Raw genomic sequence first — 18,502 nt, 5'->3', positions numbered from 1 at the left:
TGTTTAATCTATAAACAATTCATCGACTATTGATTACTTGAATATCAATGACAAAATCTACATTCAAAATTTTCACACTTTGATTCCCGTTAAATAGACACGACAGAAAATTTGAAAACAGTATTTAATTCAACCTAGAAGTAAACTAACTTTGATAGCAAGCCTTGATTTTAAAACATACGTTTTAACTATCACACTGAACGGATATCTTCATAATTACTTATCACTAATTCTTTCAATATCAATCTCCTTAGGAAATACCTATAATCCATTTAATCTTGTACATACATCTACCTTACGAATATAGTACTGATGATCTCATTAAATCTTCTCCTATTTAAACAGTTTTTAATTTCAAAAGGTTTAAAAAAAGTTTGTCTATCCTGTATTAAGTTGTAGAAAGGATTACGATAAATCGCAATGGAACTCATTGTGATTGTTGTCACAAAAGAAACCTTAAACTCAGAATAATTATCTGTCATAGTTTATCAATAAATATTTTTTTTCAGAACCAGAAGTAAAAACTTCAGGTTCCATAATTGTTCATGCTTTGAATGCTGAATAAGATCCGTTATCAGTTTTTCTGCTTCTGTTGTAGTTTTAACTGCACTCATCCCTAGATCAAATCAAAACTAAAGGATCAATTTTTTTTTAATTTTTATTTTTTTATCTCGATCCAATATAGCCTTTTTATGAATTATTTTATTTAAGTATTAAAAATTAGTTATTTTAAATTGTGTAGTAACACTGCCTGAGTTACTCTTAGGTAGATTGAGTAGCTCTATCAACACAGCCGGTCCCGGCCGGGATAAAATGCATTGATTAGTGATCAGTGTAGTAGTGTCCGGGGGTCGGGAGACAAACCTCGGAAGCCCTGAAGAAGACATCAGAGAGGATTATATATATATATATATATATATATATATATATATATATATATATATATATATATATATATATATATATATATATATATATATATATATATAGACGAAGACGAAGTTGGAAACACCTGTGTAAACTTGAAATTAATAGCCGATTTCAAGCTGTTTTTCTGCTAAAACATAAAATATATACTTCGCGATAGAATTTAAAACGTTCATTATATATAATAATTCGTTAGTAATAAATAGGTACTGAACTGGACCCTCACAGAGAAACGGAAACGAGTAAAACCGGCAACAACAGGAATGAAGGGCATCGCCACTCGAAATCCAGTGGTGTAGTAATGTTCAGAATTACTACATATTGCCCACGAACTCAGTGTATTTCCAGAAGTAGATGTTCTATTACTTTATTAATTTTATAATCAACACTATCCATGGCTATCTGTTGATAAATATTGTATAATTCTGACTCCTTTCCAAGGTTTAAATTATTCTAACTTCGTTATCAAGGTCTACCTGCCTCATATCTTGCCTATGATGCTTTATATATAAAATATCTGAAAGACATGACAGTGAATAAGACAGCTTGGTTTTCAATATTTTTATTGATCTTTGTTACCATAGCTTACCTTTATTAAGAAAATAACGGTTAATGTTGTACATGTTTTCCCACTTCCATAAAAGTACGACGATTAATTTGTGAACTTATAGAAACTGGATTAAATGCTTTATTTCAAGTCAAAAAACTTAAATTTGGGATTAGACTGACAATATTTGTAACTTTTTAGATGCCACTAAAGGTGTAATTAAGTGCATCTAATAAGTTAACGTGTAATTAGAAAAAAGGAATTTTAATAAAAAGTATTAACCTTTTATTCCAGAACTCGAAATTTCTGTTTGTTATGTACTATAACAAATCTGAGATGTCAAGAGAGCCGAACGGTCAGTTCTTTATAGCATAGAAATCTTTATATCGCCAAATACAGTGTGGTAACTATTAGAAATTGTTTTTCCCGTTTTAAAATTTTGTCAAAATGAAGCCAATCAAATACATTGTTTAATAAATTTAAGAAATATATATATTTTTAATATAAATAGGGTTCTAATTTAATTTTAGATAATCTTTCATACATGTCACTTTTCATCCATCATCATATAACGGGGGTCCTACGGCGATTGCCGCTTCCCGCATTTCAGCCTCCATCTTTTCCTATCTCTCCAATCTCCCTCTTCTAAGCCTCTAGATTGCATTGTTTTTGTAATTTCTCTTCTCCAGGAATTTGGTGGTCTTCCCCTTTTCCTTCTTTCTGGCGGAACATACATTAAGGCTTTCTTTGGCCACCGCTCCTCCTCCATTCTCATCACGTGACCATACCATTGTAATTGCCTTCCTTGTATTCTATCTGAAAGAGTATCTCTAATTCCTGTACGGTTTCGTATTTCCTCATTCCTGATTCTTTCCATTCTCGATACTCGACATGACCTTCTAAGATAATCCATTTCCACAACGTCTACTTTATCTCGTTCATTCTTTGTCATCGTCCAACATTCGGCACCATATGTGGTAATTGGTTCTACAATTGCTCTGTATACGCGAAGTTTGGTATGCATCTTTATTTTATTAGACCACACTAATGAATTCAGTATTCGGATGCATTTTTTCCCTTGGGTTATTCGGTTTTGTACATCTATCTTAACTCTGCCATCTGCTGATATGATGCTTCCTAGATATTTATACTGGTTGAAGCCTTTTATGACTGCGTTTTCAAGCCTCAGATCTGTGGTATTTCCTCCAATTTTTAAATATTCTGTTTTGCTTATGTTTACAGTAAGCCCCCATTTGGCATATTCCTCAAATAATTTTCGATTCATATAATTTATATCTTCCTCATCGGTTGCAACCACCACCTGATCATCTGCAAACAACAATGTATACAGAGTTTCTTGTCCCACTTCGATGCCCATAAATCTACATTTATTTCTTCTATTCCTCAATGCTTCTTGGACGTATATTTTAAAGAGTGTCGGTGACAAACAGCATCCTTGTTTTAGGCCTTTAGTGACTTTAAATTCATTTGCGGTTCTGGTTCCAATTTTTACACAACTAACTGCATTTTCATACAATTTATATATCGCTCGGATATACGTCGAATCCAATCCGGACCTTTCGAGGACCTCAAACATTTTCTTTAACGGGACACTATCATATGCTTTCTCAAGGTCTATAAATACCAAATGGGTCTCTCTACTTCTTTCGACACGCTTTTCAATTATTTGTCGTAGGATAAATATATTATCAAGGCAGGATCTCCCGGTACGAAAGCCGCTTTGTTCTTCAATATCTTGTATCTGTCTTTCAACCCTCTTCTTTAATATTCTGCCGTACACCTCTGCCGTACAATGTCACTTTTCATTCTGAATTTTAATTTTTTCAACATTTTTACATATTGTTAATTTCCCAATCACGACACTTGTCAGTTATCATTTAAAAAAGCATTTAAGAGCCAGTATAAAAGTACATACTAATCAGTCTTTATGTCACCTGAGCACTCTCCAGATAGACGGGTGCCGAACCATAACCAAACCAAATTTAATGTGTTTTTTTTGGGATGCTTTTTTGAAAATTGTGGTATTTTTAAAATTTGATATAAGTTCAAAACATTTTTATATTTAAATAATTACTTAATTAACGCATTTATGCCCAGAGGGTCGATAACGACTCATGGCACTTAAAGGTCCTTCACGGCGAGTTGAAATGTGTAATTGGATATCTTTGTTTGTTTTACTCTTTATAAAAGTAGTATCTTTATTGATTAGTATAGACTAAACATTTGTACGACCAACTTGTGAATCGATAATCAAATTTAACTTTTGTTCATTTTTGAAAGCTGAACATGTACACAAAACACTATTGTTAATTGTATTGGATTATTTGATATTTTTAATATAAACAATGAAATTCAAACTATTTGGGTTGCTAACGACCCCTTGGGCACATGCCACATCATTTACGAAAATTAGAGTACTGTAATGTAGTAAGAAACCTCTTACTACAGCAGAATTATTGGACGACATTGAGCGATTGGGTGAATAGATATTTTACCATCCAATATATACATCTCACCACCCGATAATGATAGTGTCGATACTGATGAGGACTCTGGGGATAAAGATTGTAATGATCCAGAAGGCTAAGTTGACGACAGTTGTAGGTAAGTATATATTGCAGAGCCTATTCAAAGTGAATCTGCAGAGGAAGAGATTTTCTGCAGAAAAGAAAAAGGGGGATCAAAAAAAGTAAAGAAAGTAAAGAGAAATTGGAGCAAAACCATCAGTGACTTCGAAGTAAATGATAAAACTGAAAAATCAGATTTTGCTACAACTTATTTACCTCCCATATCATTATCGTCAGAGAGTGATCCAGTTGATTTTCTTGAAATCTTTTAATCGCCATCCATTGTCGAACATATCGTTAAACATACAGTGATGTATGCACCTCAAAATAATGCTAGGCTGGAACTGGGGACAAATGAAATATACACATTTCTAGGCATTCTTTACTTAAATGGATATGTACCTGTCCCACAAAGAATGTTTTGGGAACGATGGAAGATACGCATAATAATCTAGTTGCAAATTCTATGCGTCGAAATCGTTTTAAAGAAATTTTCAGATACATTCATGTAGCGGACAATAACAATCTACCAAAAACGACAAAATGGGGAAATCGAGACCTTTGATGGATATGGTTAATGACAATTTTGTCAGATATGCCCCAAACCACCCAATTTCTCCATTGATGAATCTATGATTCCCTACTTTGGCAGGCATGGTTGTAAGCAATATATAAAGGGAAAGCCAATTCGTTTTGGTTACAAAGCCTGGGTTTTAGCTACAACTAGCGGACATTGCGTGAATTTGGATATTTATCAAGGAAAAAATCGAATCTTTTAGTGATAGATACTCTTTTAATTTTTTACTTCTCATTTAATGTCTATATTTTATTAGTTTACAGTTTTTAATTTAAACCTGCTTAGAGTAAATATATGATACTAGAAACGAATTGATCGAGAGTAGTGAATCGATGTAAAGAACCGCTATTTTGTGACGCTACCCGTGATGACGCCAACTGGTGGCGCTAGTTCCGTGGTGCGCGCCTGAGCATTTTACTGTAGAGAAAAAAGTAATACAACGCCAATGTAGAAGCTTCGCTTCAAAAAATAGACTCAAAAGGGAGAACCGGCTCCAAAGAAGGATAGGACCCCTTAAGGGAGTGGAAGTAAAATAAAAACGCCTCCTTCTTGGTTGCTCCATCTGGCGGTTCATATCAGTTTTATTGTGCAGTAGCTACATACGAATAAAGACAAAATAAAATTTGGTCTAAAAAATATATAAAAAATTGGTTGAAATCGGTTGATTACTTCAAATTTTACAGGAAGTTTCCAAATCAAAACGCGTAACGTTGTTTATACATAATAAATTTGAAACTTATTAACCATTAAAATAGGGGAACGGATAATGAGACATCTAATATATTCAGCAATAAAACGAATTTTTTTAAATACTTTTTATATTTCTTATCAAAACCTAGCCCACATTTAGAAGAAAAAAAAAACAAAATATTCAATTTAAAATTTGTAACAAAAATTAACACAAAATTTGTATAAAAGACTATAAATAAAGATTCGCATAAAGTCATAAAAATTACGAAATAGAAAATGGTTTTGAGAACGACAATCAGTATAAATGTTTGATTAAAAAAAGATATGACACACTAAACCTGATTCTTGGTGTTATCCTTTATAAAATTTAAAAACACATCAACAAATTCAATCAAACAGTTGTGTCCAACGTGGAAATCGCTATTTATCCAAGAAATATTCTCCCGCAACACAATATTTTTCAATATTCAAACAATACATTACTAAACAGATTTTTAAAGAATGTAAATTTTACATTTTCATACAACACATATTATATATTTAATCTGATAATATTTGAAATTCTAATTAACAAAAATTGTTATACACAGGAAAAACATATTAATTTTAATTTCACGTGGAAGTATTGAGATACAAGGTATTCTGGCTGTAAAAATAGCTTAGTAAGGGTGGATTTACACGGTGCATCTTTTCCTCCAACTTAACGCTTGCATCTACAAAGCAGGAGAAGGTATTTAACTGCGCATGCCACAGAAAAGCGGCAAATTGTGATGCGAGGCGTTGAAGGTACTTATCACACCGACTAGCGATCCATTTGCCTCTTCACATTCTACACGTATGTCCGTTTACTATTAATTTTACCTAAGCTGGTGGCACATACTTCAAAGTGATTTGTAAAGATTAAATGGAAATTTATTGATTTTTTATTTTAACCTTCGAAGTATTTCATTTAATTAATTTGTTGATGTAAAATATAAAAAAGGAGGTTGCAAAGAATGTTTGTCTCTTGCCTCTTTATGCATGCAACAACACACGAAAAAAGACACTGTGTAAAGGCACCGTAATGGTTATATTCCTACTATTTTTTGAAGAAACATTTTGTATATACAAGATATAGCGCCACCTCATTTTTAATGTAATAATAAGAAATTCCTTAAATGTTTCTAAACTTCGTAGCGCGAATTTCACCCCATAGAGTGTTTTGTGTAGCATGAAATCATGTATTCTAAAAGAATAAGTACATAATCGCAAAGCATAACCAAAGAGAGAAAAATACAATACTTGAGTCAAGTGTTGATAGGTGAAAGATATGAATTACTCCAAATCAGATTGGAAGGTAAAGTGAAGGGCAAAAGATCAGTTGGAAGACGCCAGAACTCGTGGTTGAAAGACCTGAAGAGATGGTTTGACCGCTCATCCACAGAAATCTTTCGTGCAGCAGTTTGCAAAGCTACAATTGCATTTGGATCGCCAACCTTCGAAACGGGACGACGCAATAAGAAGAAGAATAGTAAAGAGTTGTACACACACACTTAACCGAACCGATCGGCAACTGAACGCACCACGCCGATACGCAATTTAATGAATTTGTGTATTCAAATGAATCAACGCGTATTTTGTACTGTAAATGCGCGTTCTGACATTTAATTCCGGGCTGTAGCGGTACGTTCCGTTGCCGGCCGGTTCTGTTAAGTGCGCGCGTTCCTTAAAACCGGCCATGGTGGATGTACCCAAGCGGCTGGTGGCATTTCAATATCTATATGCGTGAGAAATGACTGCAATATATGCATCTCAATACTTTGTATTTTGATCTCCAATTATTAAACAAGAAATTCATATTTTAAGCTATAGAACCTGCAGGTAAAACAATACCCACTCTTTTATAATCACGCTACATAATTATATTATAAAAAACAACAGCAGATATAATTAATAAAACATTTAATTGAATTAAAATTACATATTAATTGCGGTTTTAGATGAACACATCTTCAAGTAAGTCTTATTTTTATCAACTTGCACGATTCAAATTAATTAGTGATGCGCGATTTCGAGATATTTCTACAATCAAGCAATTATTATCAGCAAAAATTGCAACCGAATCACCTATCGAGTCGCTGCCGGCCTTAAGGTTGATCTGCACCCCCCAAAAGACAAACCATACATTAAAAAAAAATTGAAAAAATTTGAGAAAATATATGTGATCACTAGAAGTATTTTGACAAATTTTGGACAAACTCCATGTTTTCGTTTCCGAATAAAATCAGAAAAACTACTTTTTTCCAAGTATAAAGCGGGAAAACCAAACATACAATTTTGTTAATTTTATTACAGCATAAATATATAATCCTAAGAAATGTTTATGAATTTTTTGAAAATTTTTGAATGTACAGTTTTGCCACAATAGGAAAAAAATATATGTTTCGGCTTATAATAAAGCTACCGGTAAGAAACCGGACAAAATTTAAATAACAACATATAGAAAACTGTAAAAGTGAAAAATATTTGTAATAAAACGCTGAATATTTTTTCCGGATTGTGCCACTTTAATAGAATTTCCTAGAAAAGCGGTGACATTATCCAGCGGTAGTAATTTGTTGTTATGTGACGAGTGTACAAAACTGGTCTTTATGGTGATCAGATCTATTATTTATTACTTGAGAAAGCTTCAATTAACGTTTAGTCTGCATGAGATTGACGAAAATTTTCTGTTTATCCTTTCAGTGCGACGTACATCAGTATTAAGTTTCGTGCCACCTATATGAAGCACTTGTTGGCAAATAAACTCGTGTCACATCCTCAATACGAACCACACAAACAACGATAATATAGCAAACAGCAATATAACTACGAATAGTTATATGTAACTAACCATTCTGATGCTAAGGACAAGAAAATTATCGCTTTCACTTACAAAATTAATGTTAGCAATAGTGATTATATGAATAACATTAGTATGAAGTAAAGCTTCATTTTTTACTTATTTGATGAAAATTTCGTCGTTTTCAATAATCCAGAAATAGTTGTCTTCTTTTTTTTTTAATTTAAAAATGTTTACTGCTATTCAGAAAAAGTATGTTCCATGTTGTTTTTGTAACATCGCCTTTGTAGGAAACTTTATATTTAGGTTATTTGACGAGGCCAAATTTCGGTTTCTGGCTAGGTTACTACTTTTGTCGTCATCGTAGTCAATATCCTTGTAATGATATTCAAGATACCAATATATTGCAAATATTAAATTTACATCGAGCAATTTGCGTAGTAGATGATACAACGCCGCTTAAACTGAGGGAACAAGAAATGTGCATAAACCACCTGGCTAAGCAATAAAAATGCGCACCTGGATGAGTAAACCTCTGCATGGGCGACATCTCAATGAGATCAGCCAAGAATATGTCGACAATACAGCGTCGAACTATTGGTTGACATCAGGAAAGATGTTTCCCGAGACTGAGGGTTTCCTACTGGCCATTCAAAATCAGGTTATTCCAACTACAAATTACCTGAAATATATTGTTAAAGGTCCTCAAGTCCAAAATGGCAAATGCTGATATGGATGCCAAGCCCAAGAAATCATCCAACTGATTATAAAGAACGCCATGACTTAGTAAGGAAGATTATCCACCAAGAACTAGCTGACAAACTGGGACTTCTCCAAACCGACCATCTTCCTTATTATCAATACGTCCCTGACAGAATGCTTGAAAATGACAACTACAAGCTATACTGGGACCGCACTGTGCTCACAAACCAACCAGTGGCACATAATAGACCGGATCTCATACTAGTTAATAAACTTACTAGGCAAACAACACTTATTGATGTGGCGATACCCAACACCAATAATGTAAGTGTTAAATACAACGAAAAGATCGCCAAGTACAGAGATCTAGCAATACAAATCAGAAGGAATGGAGACTGGAAAGTACCCAGAAGGTACTTATTATTCTATCTACTAATGTGTTATTCCCAAAAACCTCATAGAGAACATAAAACAGCTGGGTCTGAATGAACATCTCTATAAGAGCATGCAGAAAGCTGTACTCGCGACGTCCAGATGTGTACGAAAATTTTTGGGAGATACTCCAGCATACCAAGTCACCTAGGGCTCGATAACACGAAAAATTCTTTTGATACCGTAGCTATTTGGGATGAGTGAATTTTCCCCTTAGAGAGAGTGTGAGCCGTATAAATAGTTGTCATTTTTTTTTATTATTTAAAAATGTTTACTGCTATTCAGAAAAAATATGTTTCATGTTGTTTTTGTAACATCACCTTTCTAGGAAACTCTATATTTAGGTTGTTGGGCGAGGCAGAATTTCGGTTTCTGGTTAGATTACTACTTTTACCAATATATTGCAAATAATAATCCCCTATCTTGCACGTATGAACTCATATACATAAAAAATAGGTGAAACCACATATTTGCACAGTAATAGATAGTGGACCACTTCGATGGTGTTCTTCACCAAGGTAGCATTTGATTAAAAAGCGTTGAATACAAAATGGTCTTTTTGTGATTCTGCCAGATAATCTTATACCTTATGGCATAGTTGTGAATTTTCGTCAAGTACGAAACCTCAGAATACATATTTTACTAATTGCATCTGATATTTAACCTAAGGTAACAAGCGTGTACTCATAGATCAGCGGTTTCAGATATTTTTGTAGGATTATACAACTTTATAACGTCTCGACTGACTACAGTTATGTATATACTGGTTCGGGTGTGGATATTGATGTGTATGTGGTAGATTTGAAGTTAAAATGAGTCAGCTACGATCGATTTCGTATAATAACAACCGAATACTATCAATATTTCTAAACGATTGATTAGAACTACTAGTAATCGTGCATCACTAACATGAATGGTGCAACTTAACCTCTATTTTTCGGGACTAGAAAACAAAACAAATTAAGTTCGACATCTTAACACATTCTATTTTATTATTGATTGATAAGAAAATTATATCAATTTACTATTTTTATTGGGAATAAGCCACAATTTTAAAATAAGTTATATATATATATATATATATATATATATATATATATATATATAATAAAAATAGTAAATTGCATTAAGATGTCACAAGAAAATAGCTTGAGAACAAAAATTGTATCAAATATATATCCTAAAAAAATCTGTTGTGTGCAATACTCCTATTCCTTAAACAATATTCAGATTAATTGTATATTTTTTTCATTAATTTCTCTTTAATTCGAAATGTGCTGAAAATTATATTAAATATTAACATACAACTAAAAATATCGAAAGATCTTGTCAAAATACAATAAAAAATGTCAACCAAGCAAACTTGCTTAGAATGTAGGGTCACTTCATTGCCAAAATAATGGAAATATCACTCAAAACATCATTTTAAATTCTTAGTAGTTTAAAATGTGTACTACAATGACCAAGAAAGTTTAAGTTAAACCAAGTAAGGATGAAACGAGTTTAGATTGGTTTCAAGATTTTTTTATATTATTTTGATACAGCTTTCGATCGAAAAGTCAGAAAGTTAAATAAGTATTGTATTTATTTTTTAATGGTATGATCTCATTTGCAAATCACACATTACTCAATAAATCTCGGACTTGACATTTAGATTTTGCCACTAATAAAAAGACCAACTGTCAAATGTCACTTGTCAACATTTTAGCTTAATCATAGTATGCATTTAGAAGTTACAGTAATTTGAATTACACTACTTTGCAATTTTCGACGTTACAAATCGGTTTTGATAAAGCAATGCTTTGTGATGGGGAAAATACTGGTCGGGACAGCAATAACTTGATAAAGATTATTCAGACTTTACTGCGTTAGGAACAACTGTTAAGAAGTTCTATACTGATTTTACACGACGTCATATACACATAATTTTAACCGATTGTAAATTGAAGTTACGTCTGTTAGCAAAGAAGTTGAAAATATCAAAAAGTAGTAGAATGAGAACGTTGTGTTCAAAGTGTAGATCGCGTCGATGATTTAGAGCGTTATTTCTAACTGTTTCAGTGAATTAACATAAATTTTAGCGCGCACATGTGACAATGGATTAAACATGGATCTATCATTTTAGTCCGAAGTCAAATCGACAGTCGGCTTACTGGACAGCAGCAGGTGAAATATGTACAGTGCGACAAAAGAAATAAATATCAGCAAAGATTATGTTGATAAATAATGACTAATTTGACCAAAAGTGGTTGTTTTATTAGTTGAGTCCAAGACTTATTGGGTGAAGAGTTAAGATTATTACAATTAAATGGAAGATCAATTGTGGAGCAGGTCAATCTGCAGAAACTTTGATTAATAAATTTCGCAGATTTTGAAAATTATAATCCTCCTATATCACGTTTTATTCTATAGCAAAAATTATTGTTCAATCTAGTATAATGATGAAATGATTTTGAATAAAAATTCTTTCGTTAGAAGTGAGAGATCAAAATCACACAAATAAATACTGGCAAAAATTTAGTAAATTAATCAGATCTACAGATTTATTACCTATGCAAAATTAAGGTAAACTAAGAAGTTCCCTATGTTATATGTTTGCAGCATAGGACTTTGAGTGAGTTTTTATTGTTTTGATATAATATTGGAAGATACAAAATCGTTACCTAATTTAAGATGTAGAAATATTTCATTGTGTCTATTTTTCTATTTTCGTTATTTGTTCTGTGACAAATCTTCTGATTATTGTTTTATAGTGAAAACTTTTATTTTCGAAACGTTTCTCTCTTAAGCGGCAAACATATAATATGAGGAGCATTTCCTTATTCTGGAGATCATCATAAATGAATGAAACACGCGATAATAAAAGAAAAACCAAGAAGCAGGTCATATTAATCGTATCACCTGAGTATTCACTTACTGAATTTTAACCAATTACACCTTTGATATTTGTACCCGAGAACTATGGACAAATAGCGACTTTTCAAAGATTATTCAACGCCGTTGCGCATAGTATGGACGCTGCTATCGATAGTATTCAACAACTGTCCTTTATAATGAAGCAATCTATGAATTCAAACGCATCGTCATATTCTCAGCTACTACCTGTTGGTTTAGGCGTTTTGTCTTTTGGTCCCCAAACTCTGATCGTGCAGTCGTCCGATACCGATACTAACATATGGTGGTAGACGGGGTTCCATGATACGCAATTCACGGTTCGAGTGTGGCCTTGGAGGGTAGCTATCGGTTGTTCGTTACGTATATGCCATATGTACACCTAGAAAATAAAAATGACACACAAACGTTAAAAAATATGCTATATATATTGCTTGGCACTAACACTTTTCAAACTATACCTTAAAGAAGAAATCAAGACAATGGTCTAGTCTAGACCTAATAAACTGTTAATAGCGGGAATAAGTTGTAACGATATGTCAGCGCCTCGTACACATGCATCCCCACTAGAAATTCCTCTTCCATCGATGTGCGCTAGAGGAGATGGAAGGCCTTCGACCGTATAAAAGAGCAGGCGCCGCGAGAGAAAGGAGAGTTCCATCGGAGTATTGATCTGACAACTCCGCTGGCCCTAGGGTATTGACTGAAGGGCAACTGCTTCTGCTAGAGTATTATCTAGTGGCAGTTCTGTGCTCGGTCTTGGGAGTATTGATTTGAGACATACCTACCTATTCCCTCCTCTGTCCAAATACGGATTAGGCACCATCACTCAGACGATGCCTAATCAGCAACGACAGACACAGACTCAGTAGCAGGTGCCACGACGGGTACGTCGTGGATATACCGCCTGTCCAAAGAGTAATTGCAGTGCAAGGCCGATACGGTCGGCTTAGATTTCAAAGGAACCGCCGAAGATCTAAGACCAAGGCTAAGATACTTTTTTAAAGATCGCGCAGAACCTGCAGGTACGTTCCCAAAAGTCAATTCTTCCAAAGAATCTGAACCCGATATACTAACCCAAGAAATGTCAATTATCAGAAGACAATTACAAGACCTAACAATACCGAGACAAATGTCGCAAGCAGAGTTATTAATCAAGTACGAAAGTGGAACACGCACTTCGATAAAAAACATTCGGACGCAGTAGACTTTATAGAAAGGATAGACGAATTAAGCTTAGTCTACGAGATCGTTAAACAAGATCTTCTAAGAGCGTTGCAAAACTTCCTAGGGGACCATGCGTTGCTATGGTACCGAAACAACAACAGAAATTTGAAGTCATGGACAGACTTCAGTGAGGATTTTAAGAAAGCTTTCTATCCCAGAGGATATTCGCTAAACTAGAGGAGCAAATCAGAAATAGAAAGCAAAAGCAAAACGAGTCAGCGGATAGATATATCACAAACATTTAAACATTAATTAGACGGGAAGGATCTTTTTCCAAAGATCAAAAACTGGAACGAATATATAGGAAATATGCTACCGGAAGATAAACTTTATATTCGCCGCCGAGACTTTGAAGATTTAACTGACTTACAAGACTTAGCCCAGGAATATGAAGCGATAGAAGACACCAGGAACGTACAGCTCCAAGAGAATACGATGCCAAAGACACGTGCTTTAGATGCAAAATGCCAGGTCACATCTGTAAAAATTTCAAAAATCCATGGAAAAAATTCTGTTCAGGTTGCGGCAAAGATGGAGTTTACAGCAGTGACTGCTGTATAAGGCGTCAGGGAAACGAATAACAGACTGGAGAAATAATGAGTCGTCGCAGTCTGTGGAACAAGATTCGACTCCATTCGTTCTCTCCGTTACACAACCAGCGAACAACGACTTTGGACTTTTTTCATCATTAAAAATCGGGCATAAAACTTACAAAGTACTAATTGATACAGGGACTATTAAAAATTATGCCGGAGACACAATAGCACAGGCATACGAGGACTCTCTAGAAAACTATAGCGGGAGAACAAAAGTAGCGAACGGTTCATCGATGGAAGTAAATAAGAAATTAGCTAAAGACTGCGAGATCGAAAATTTACAGAACCGAGAAACATTCATTATATGCCCAGATTAACAGTAGACACTATACTCGGAGTAAATTTCTTAGGAAAAATTCTATCGAACTTAATTTCGATCGAGATATAAGTACACAACATACGCAGCTTCGAGAAGAAACTCGGAACACGCTTTGAAGGACACTACTCAAAATACGGATCTAGAAGGATTCGAAGAGAAGAGAAGGTGACAAAGAGAAAAGAATTAAGGGAATTCGAGAAAGTAAGAGGACCCACCAACTTAATCAAACGCGAAATAAAGTTAAAGAAGAGATGCCACCCCGTCAAGCAGCCGTATAGACGGCACAATCCTGTCAAATCATCAACCAAGAAGTGGACAAGATGTTAAAGGAAGCAACTATCGAACCCTCCACAAGTGGTTGGAGTTCACAGATTGTACTAGTTAAATAAAAGACAACTCGTACAGATTTTGTATCGACTTTCGAAAGGTCAACGAGTTATCACATAAAGACCCATATCCGTTACCCAGAATATCGGAAATTCTGGATAGACTTAAAGAGGCAAATTTCATTTCTACCCTTGATCTAAAACAAGGTTACCTTCAAATACTTCTGGATGAGACAAGCCAGCCAGCAACAGCATTTAACGTACCCGGAAAAGGCCACTTTCAATTTAGAACTACTCCATTTGGCCTGCACTCATTTCGAACGCATACTGGATAAAGTAATATCTCCCGATATAGAGTTCGCATTCGCCTACCTAGCCGTTGGAAGAGAACTGATATCTAGGCCGCTGTGTGCTTCGCTTCTTGTGCTTGGTGCTGTGCGTATACAAGTGGGCAGGGTTTTATTCGTCAAATTAGTTGCATGTTTGACATCTACGTTTTTTTTGTAGAGTTGGTTTCCATACATGGGCGTCCCCTCTTGTATTTCATTTTTTTGGATCGTTTCAATTTCTATTACTTCCCTGATTACAGGTTTTGTCCCATTTTCAACGTTATTTGATTCAAGTGTTTATTTTATGTCCTCTGCTTATGACATATTGGGCTATGGATAATCTTTTCTAATTATCTCAATAAAACAATGGCGGTACCCGGTTACCTTTAATATGGAGACCTATCCTCAAAACTCCATCCCCTACGCCACTTCCCACACAAAAGAACATTTCACTATCGACGATATGTCTGTTTAATAAGTTTTGAGATTCGATTAAGAGAGGCCATTGCTACTGGCATAATTTTTTTTTGTTACGTTGGTACACTCATCATATGAACTTACGTGAAGTTTTATTTAAATCTGTCAATTCATTCTTTGTTTACAAGCCATTTAGTATCGAAGTGTCACAGTATTTTTTTACAATGGAAAAATCAAGTATGGTGCAGTGATTGAATTTTTATTTTTGGAAGGTTTAAAAGCATGTGAACAAATGTTGAAAGTGTATAAGGACTCTTCGCCTTCAATTAGTACAGTAGAAAGATGGGTTACTAAATTTAAACGTGGTTGTACAATCCTTGAAGACTATCCACGTCAAGGACGTCAAAAAACAGCAACAACACCAGAAATCGTAGAAAAAATACAGGATATCGTATTGGAAAATCATTGATAAACTGAAACATATTTAGTAGAAGCCCTAGGCATCTCATTGGGGAGTGCAAGCAATATTTTGACTTGATTATTGCATTCGCTAACAATAAAACAAAAACACATTCAAAGCGACTTTCTCAGCAACATTCAGAGTATTTTCGAAAAGATAAAGTGGATTTTGTACGTCGATTCATCACAACGGATGAGACTTGGGTTATGATCCTGAATCACAAGAGATGTGAACCTGGTTCTTCGTCTTCGAAACGAGTTTGAGTCCAGAAATCGACGAATTAAGAAGGTGTTAGTATAAGTTTTTTGGGATTCGAAAGGAATTTTGTTTGTGGATTACTTGCAAAACGGCAAAACAATAAATTAGACCAGATGAAAACATTCTTGAAAAAAGGCCCGGTTTGCAGAAGAAAAAAATCCATTTTCATCAAGACAATGTACCGTGGCATATAAGCATATTGACAATGGCTAAAATCCATGAATTAAAGTTCGAATTGGAGCATCCACCGTATTCACCCGATTTGACCCCTCGCGACATCCATATGTTTCAATACTTAAAAAATTCATGCATGGAAAGCGTTTTTCATCTAATTATAAGGTTATAACAGCTGTGGAAGTGTATAACGAATAATAAAGTGCATTTCAAACCACAAAATTGTGTTTTTCTTATCGAAACGCAAAACTTATTGAACAGCCTATTAGATGTACCTTTTCCGAACAAAAGCAGTAGCAGTACAGTGAAGAGAATACTACTGTAGTAATCTAGAGTCTCAAGAGACTGAGACCTCGCGGTCTAACCCAGAGACTGAGTAAGTTTGATATTAATTTTTTCTAATAATATTATTCTTATTTAAAAACAAAGTTCCTGCCAAGTTAAGTTTTAAAATGTACCGAGTATATGAAGTAATCAGGAAATTATAAAACCATTTATATAATAGGAAAAATAATGTAATACCCACAAATTTCCAGACAAATCAAATCAGTAAAAAGTTAGACATGCTACTAAATCATAGGATATGATACCAATTCTGCAGTCACTGATAGAAATTTATATTCGTAATATTTCAAAATATAATAAACACAATGTAGTATGTTATTTCTTACCTGATTATCCTCGCTGCCACTCGCTATAAAATCTTGATTAACTCCACCAAAGGTAGAGTGTATTGTAAAATGTCCCTGAGTTACTCCCTGATATCTTCTTACCAGACATCTATCGTTTAAATCCCATAGATGAACACCCTGAGTAGCGACATTCAAGAGTGCCAATCTGTCTTTCTTATCGACCGTGAAAGACATTATTGGATGATCTTCTTGAATGCTAAAAATTGGAAAATACAAAAACATAAATGCCAATTTGATAAAACTTTTTAAACTTAAACTAGTATATACATACTCGCATAAAATATTATCAATTATAAATGAAGGGGCATGCGTCCAATTAGAACTGTAGTAGAAATAGTAATGAATTAAATTTTTTTTATTTCAAATCCTTTATAAAAGGTATATAATAAAATGCCCAAACGGGCTATATCACAATTACATTACGGAACGTTTTCGGAAAGTTAATTTCTATCATCAGTGTAACAAAGTATACATGCTATGAGCCACTAAAATATATGGGTAAAAACCCGTTAAATGTTCTTAATTTATAGTTATGTTACATTATATGTTATTACAAATTAGGATGTTCAAGTTACCGTTGAAATTGGTAACATGGCGACGTATGGCTCTACATAGGTTACATGGTCCTGAGACAAAGTGTCTTCGAGGACCTGTTGATAACAACTTTGTACAGTTGTTATTAAGTTATCCACTAACCATCGAGAGTGGCGAGATTACAGTACCATCGGTATATAAACCACCAGGAGAATCGTTTAGCTTCTCAGACTCATAATTTCGAAAATCAGACAGTTGGTCATAGGGAATTTCAATAGCCACAGCACCTTTTAGGGATATAATGATACCGATAATAATGGACGATTGGTAGTGGATTGCTGCATCAAAAGAGTCTATTAACCAATTCCAAACCTAAACCTATAGAAATGGAGGTTTATGCAGCAATAAGAACTACAAAAATTCCCTTAAGCAGAAGATTCAACGTTAAAAAGGCCACATGGATAAACAATAAGCAATAAAAACAACAAAAATTCCCTTCCGCTGAAGATTCAACATTAAAAAGGCCACATGGATAAACTTCGTTGAGGAAGTAGAGGTGACCATCAATAATCTGAGCCCTATTCAGAGAACTACATCTTTGTGGCACAATCAAGAGAGTATCAAGGCGATACATACCCAGAGGTTGCAGACAGCATTTCATACCGGGTCTTTCTGAGGGGTCAAAAACCATTCTGGCCAAATCCGAAAGACTATACAGTCAAAACCCACTCAACGAAGAAACAATCCTCAGCGAACAAAGTCAAACAAAGTGGATGGGCAGTTTGGACAAAATTTATACGACACAGTAGTAAAATAGTATGGAACTTATTAAAAAGCTCAGTTGTGACACCACTGAGACCAGCCAACCCTATAAAGTAACGCTAAATTAAGAAGCTCACCAGCTTCTATTAAATGGAAACCCCAGCCGTGACACTCAATAATTGGGTGTCACGCTAGACAGGTTGCTGACATCTAGACACTAATGCGAGAAAAC

The 18,502-nt window shown here is 34.4% G+C and overlaps 1 protein-coding gene across 1 annotated transcript in view; it reads right to left on the bottom strand.

The window, feature by feature from the left end:
* Nucleotides 1-7,255: 7,255 nt before the first annotated feature.
* The window catches only part of LOC140439299 (WD repeat-containing protein 26), a 29,460-nt gene continuing 18,213 nt past the window's right edge, over nt 7,256-18,502 (bottom strand). Inside the window, exons 8-9 of the mRNA XM_072529127.1 lie at nt 16,954-17,170; nt 7,256-12,558 (exon numbers count right to left, since the gene is read on the bottom strand). Coding sequence (XP_072385228.1) covers nt 12,376-12,558; nt 16,954-17,170 — 400 coding nt within the window. The 3' untranslated portion in view covers nt 7,256-12,375. The remainder of the gene's footprint in view (nt 12,559-16,953; nt 17,171-18,502) is intronic.

This window comes from Diabrotica undecimpunctata, chromosome 4, assembly GCF_040954645.1.
Source record: "Diabrotica undecimpunctata isolate CICGRU chromosome 4, icDiaUnde3, whole genome shotgun sequence".
Classification (NCBI taxonomy): Eukaryota; Metazoa; Arthropoda; class Insecta; order Coleoptera; family Chrysomelidae; genus Diabrotica; species Diabrotica undecimpunctata.
This window is presented reverse-complemented; position numbering and strand designations above follow the sequence as displayed.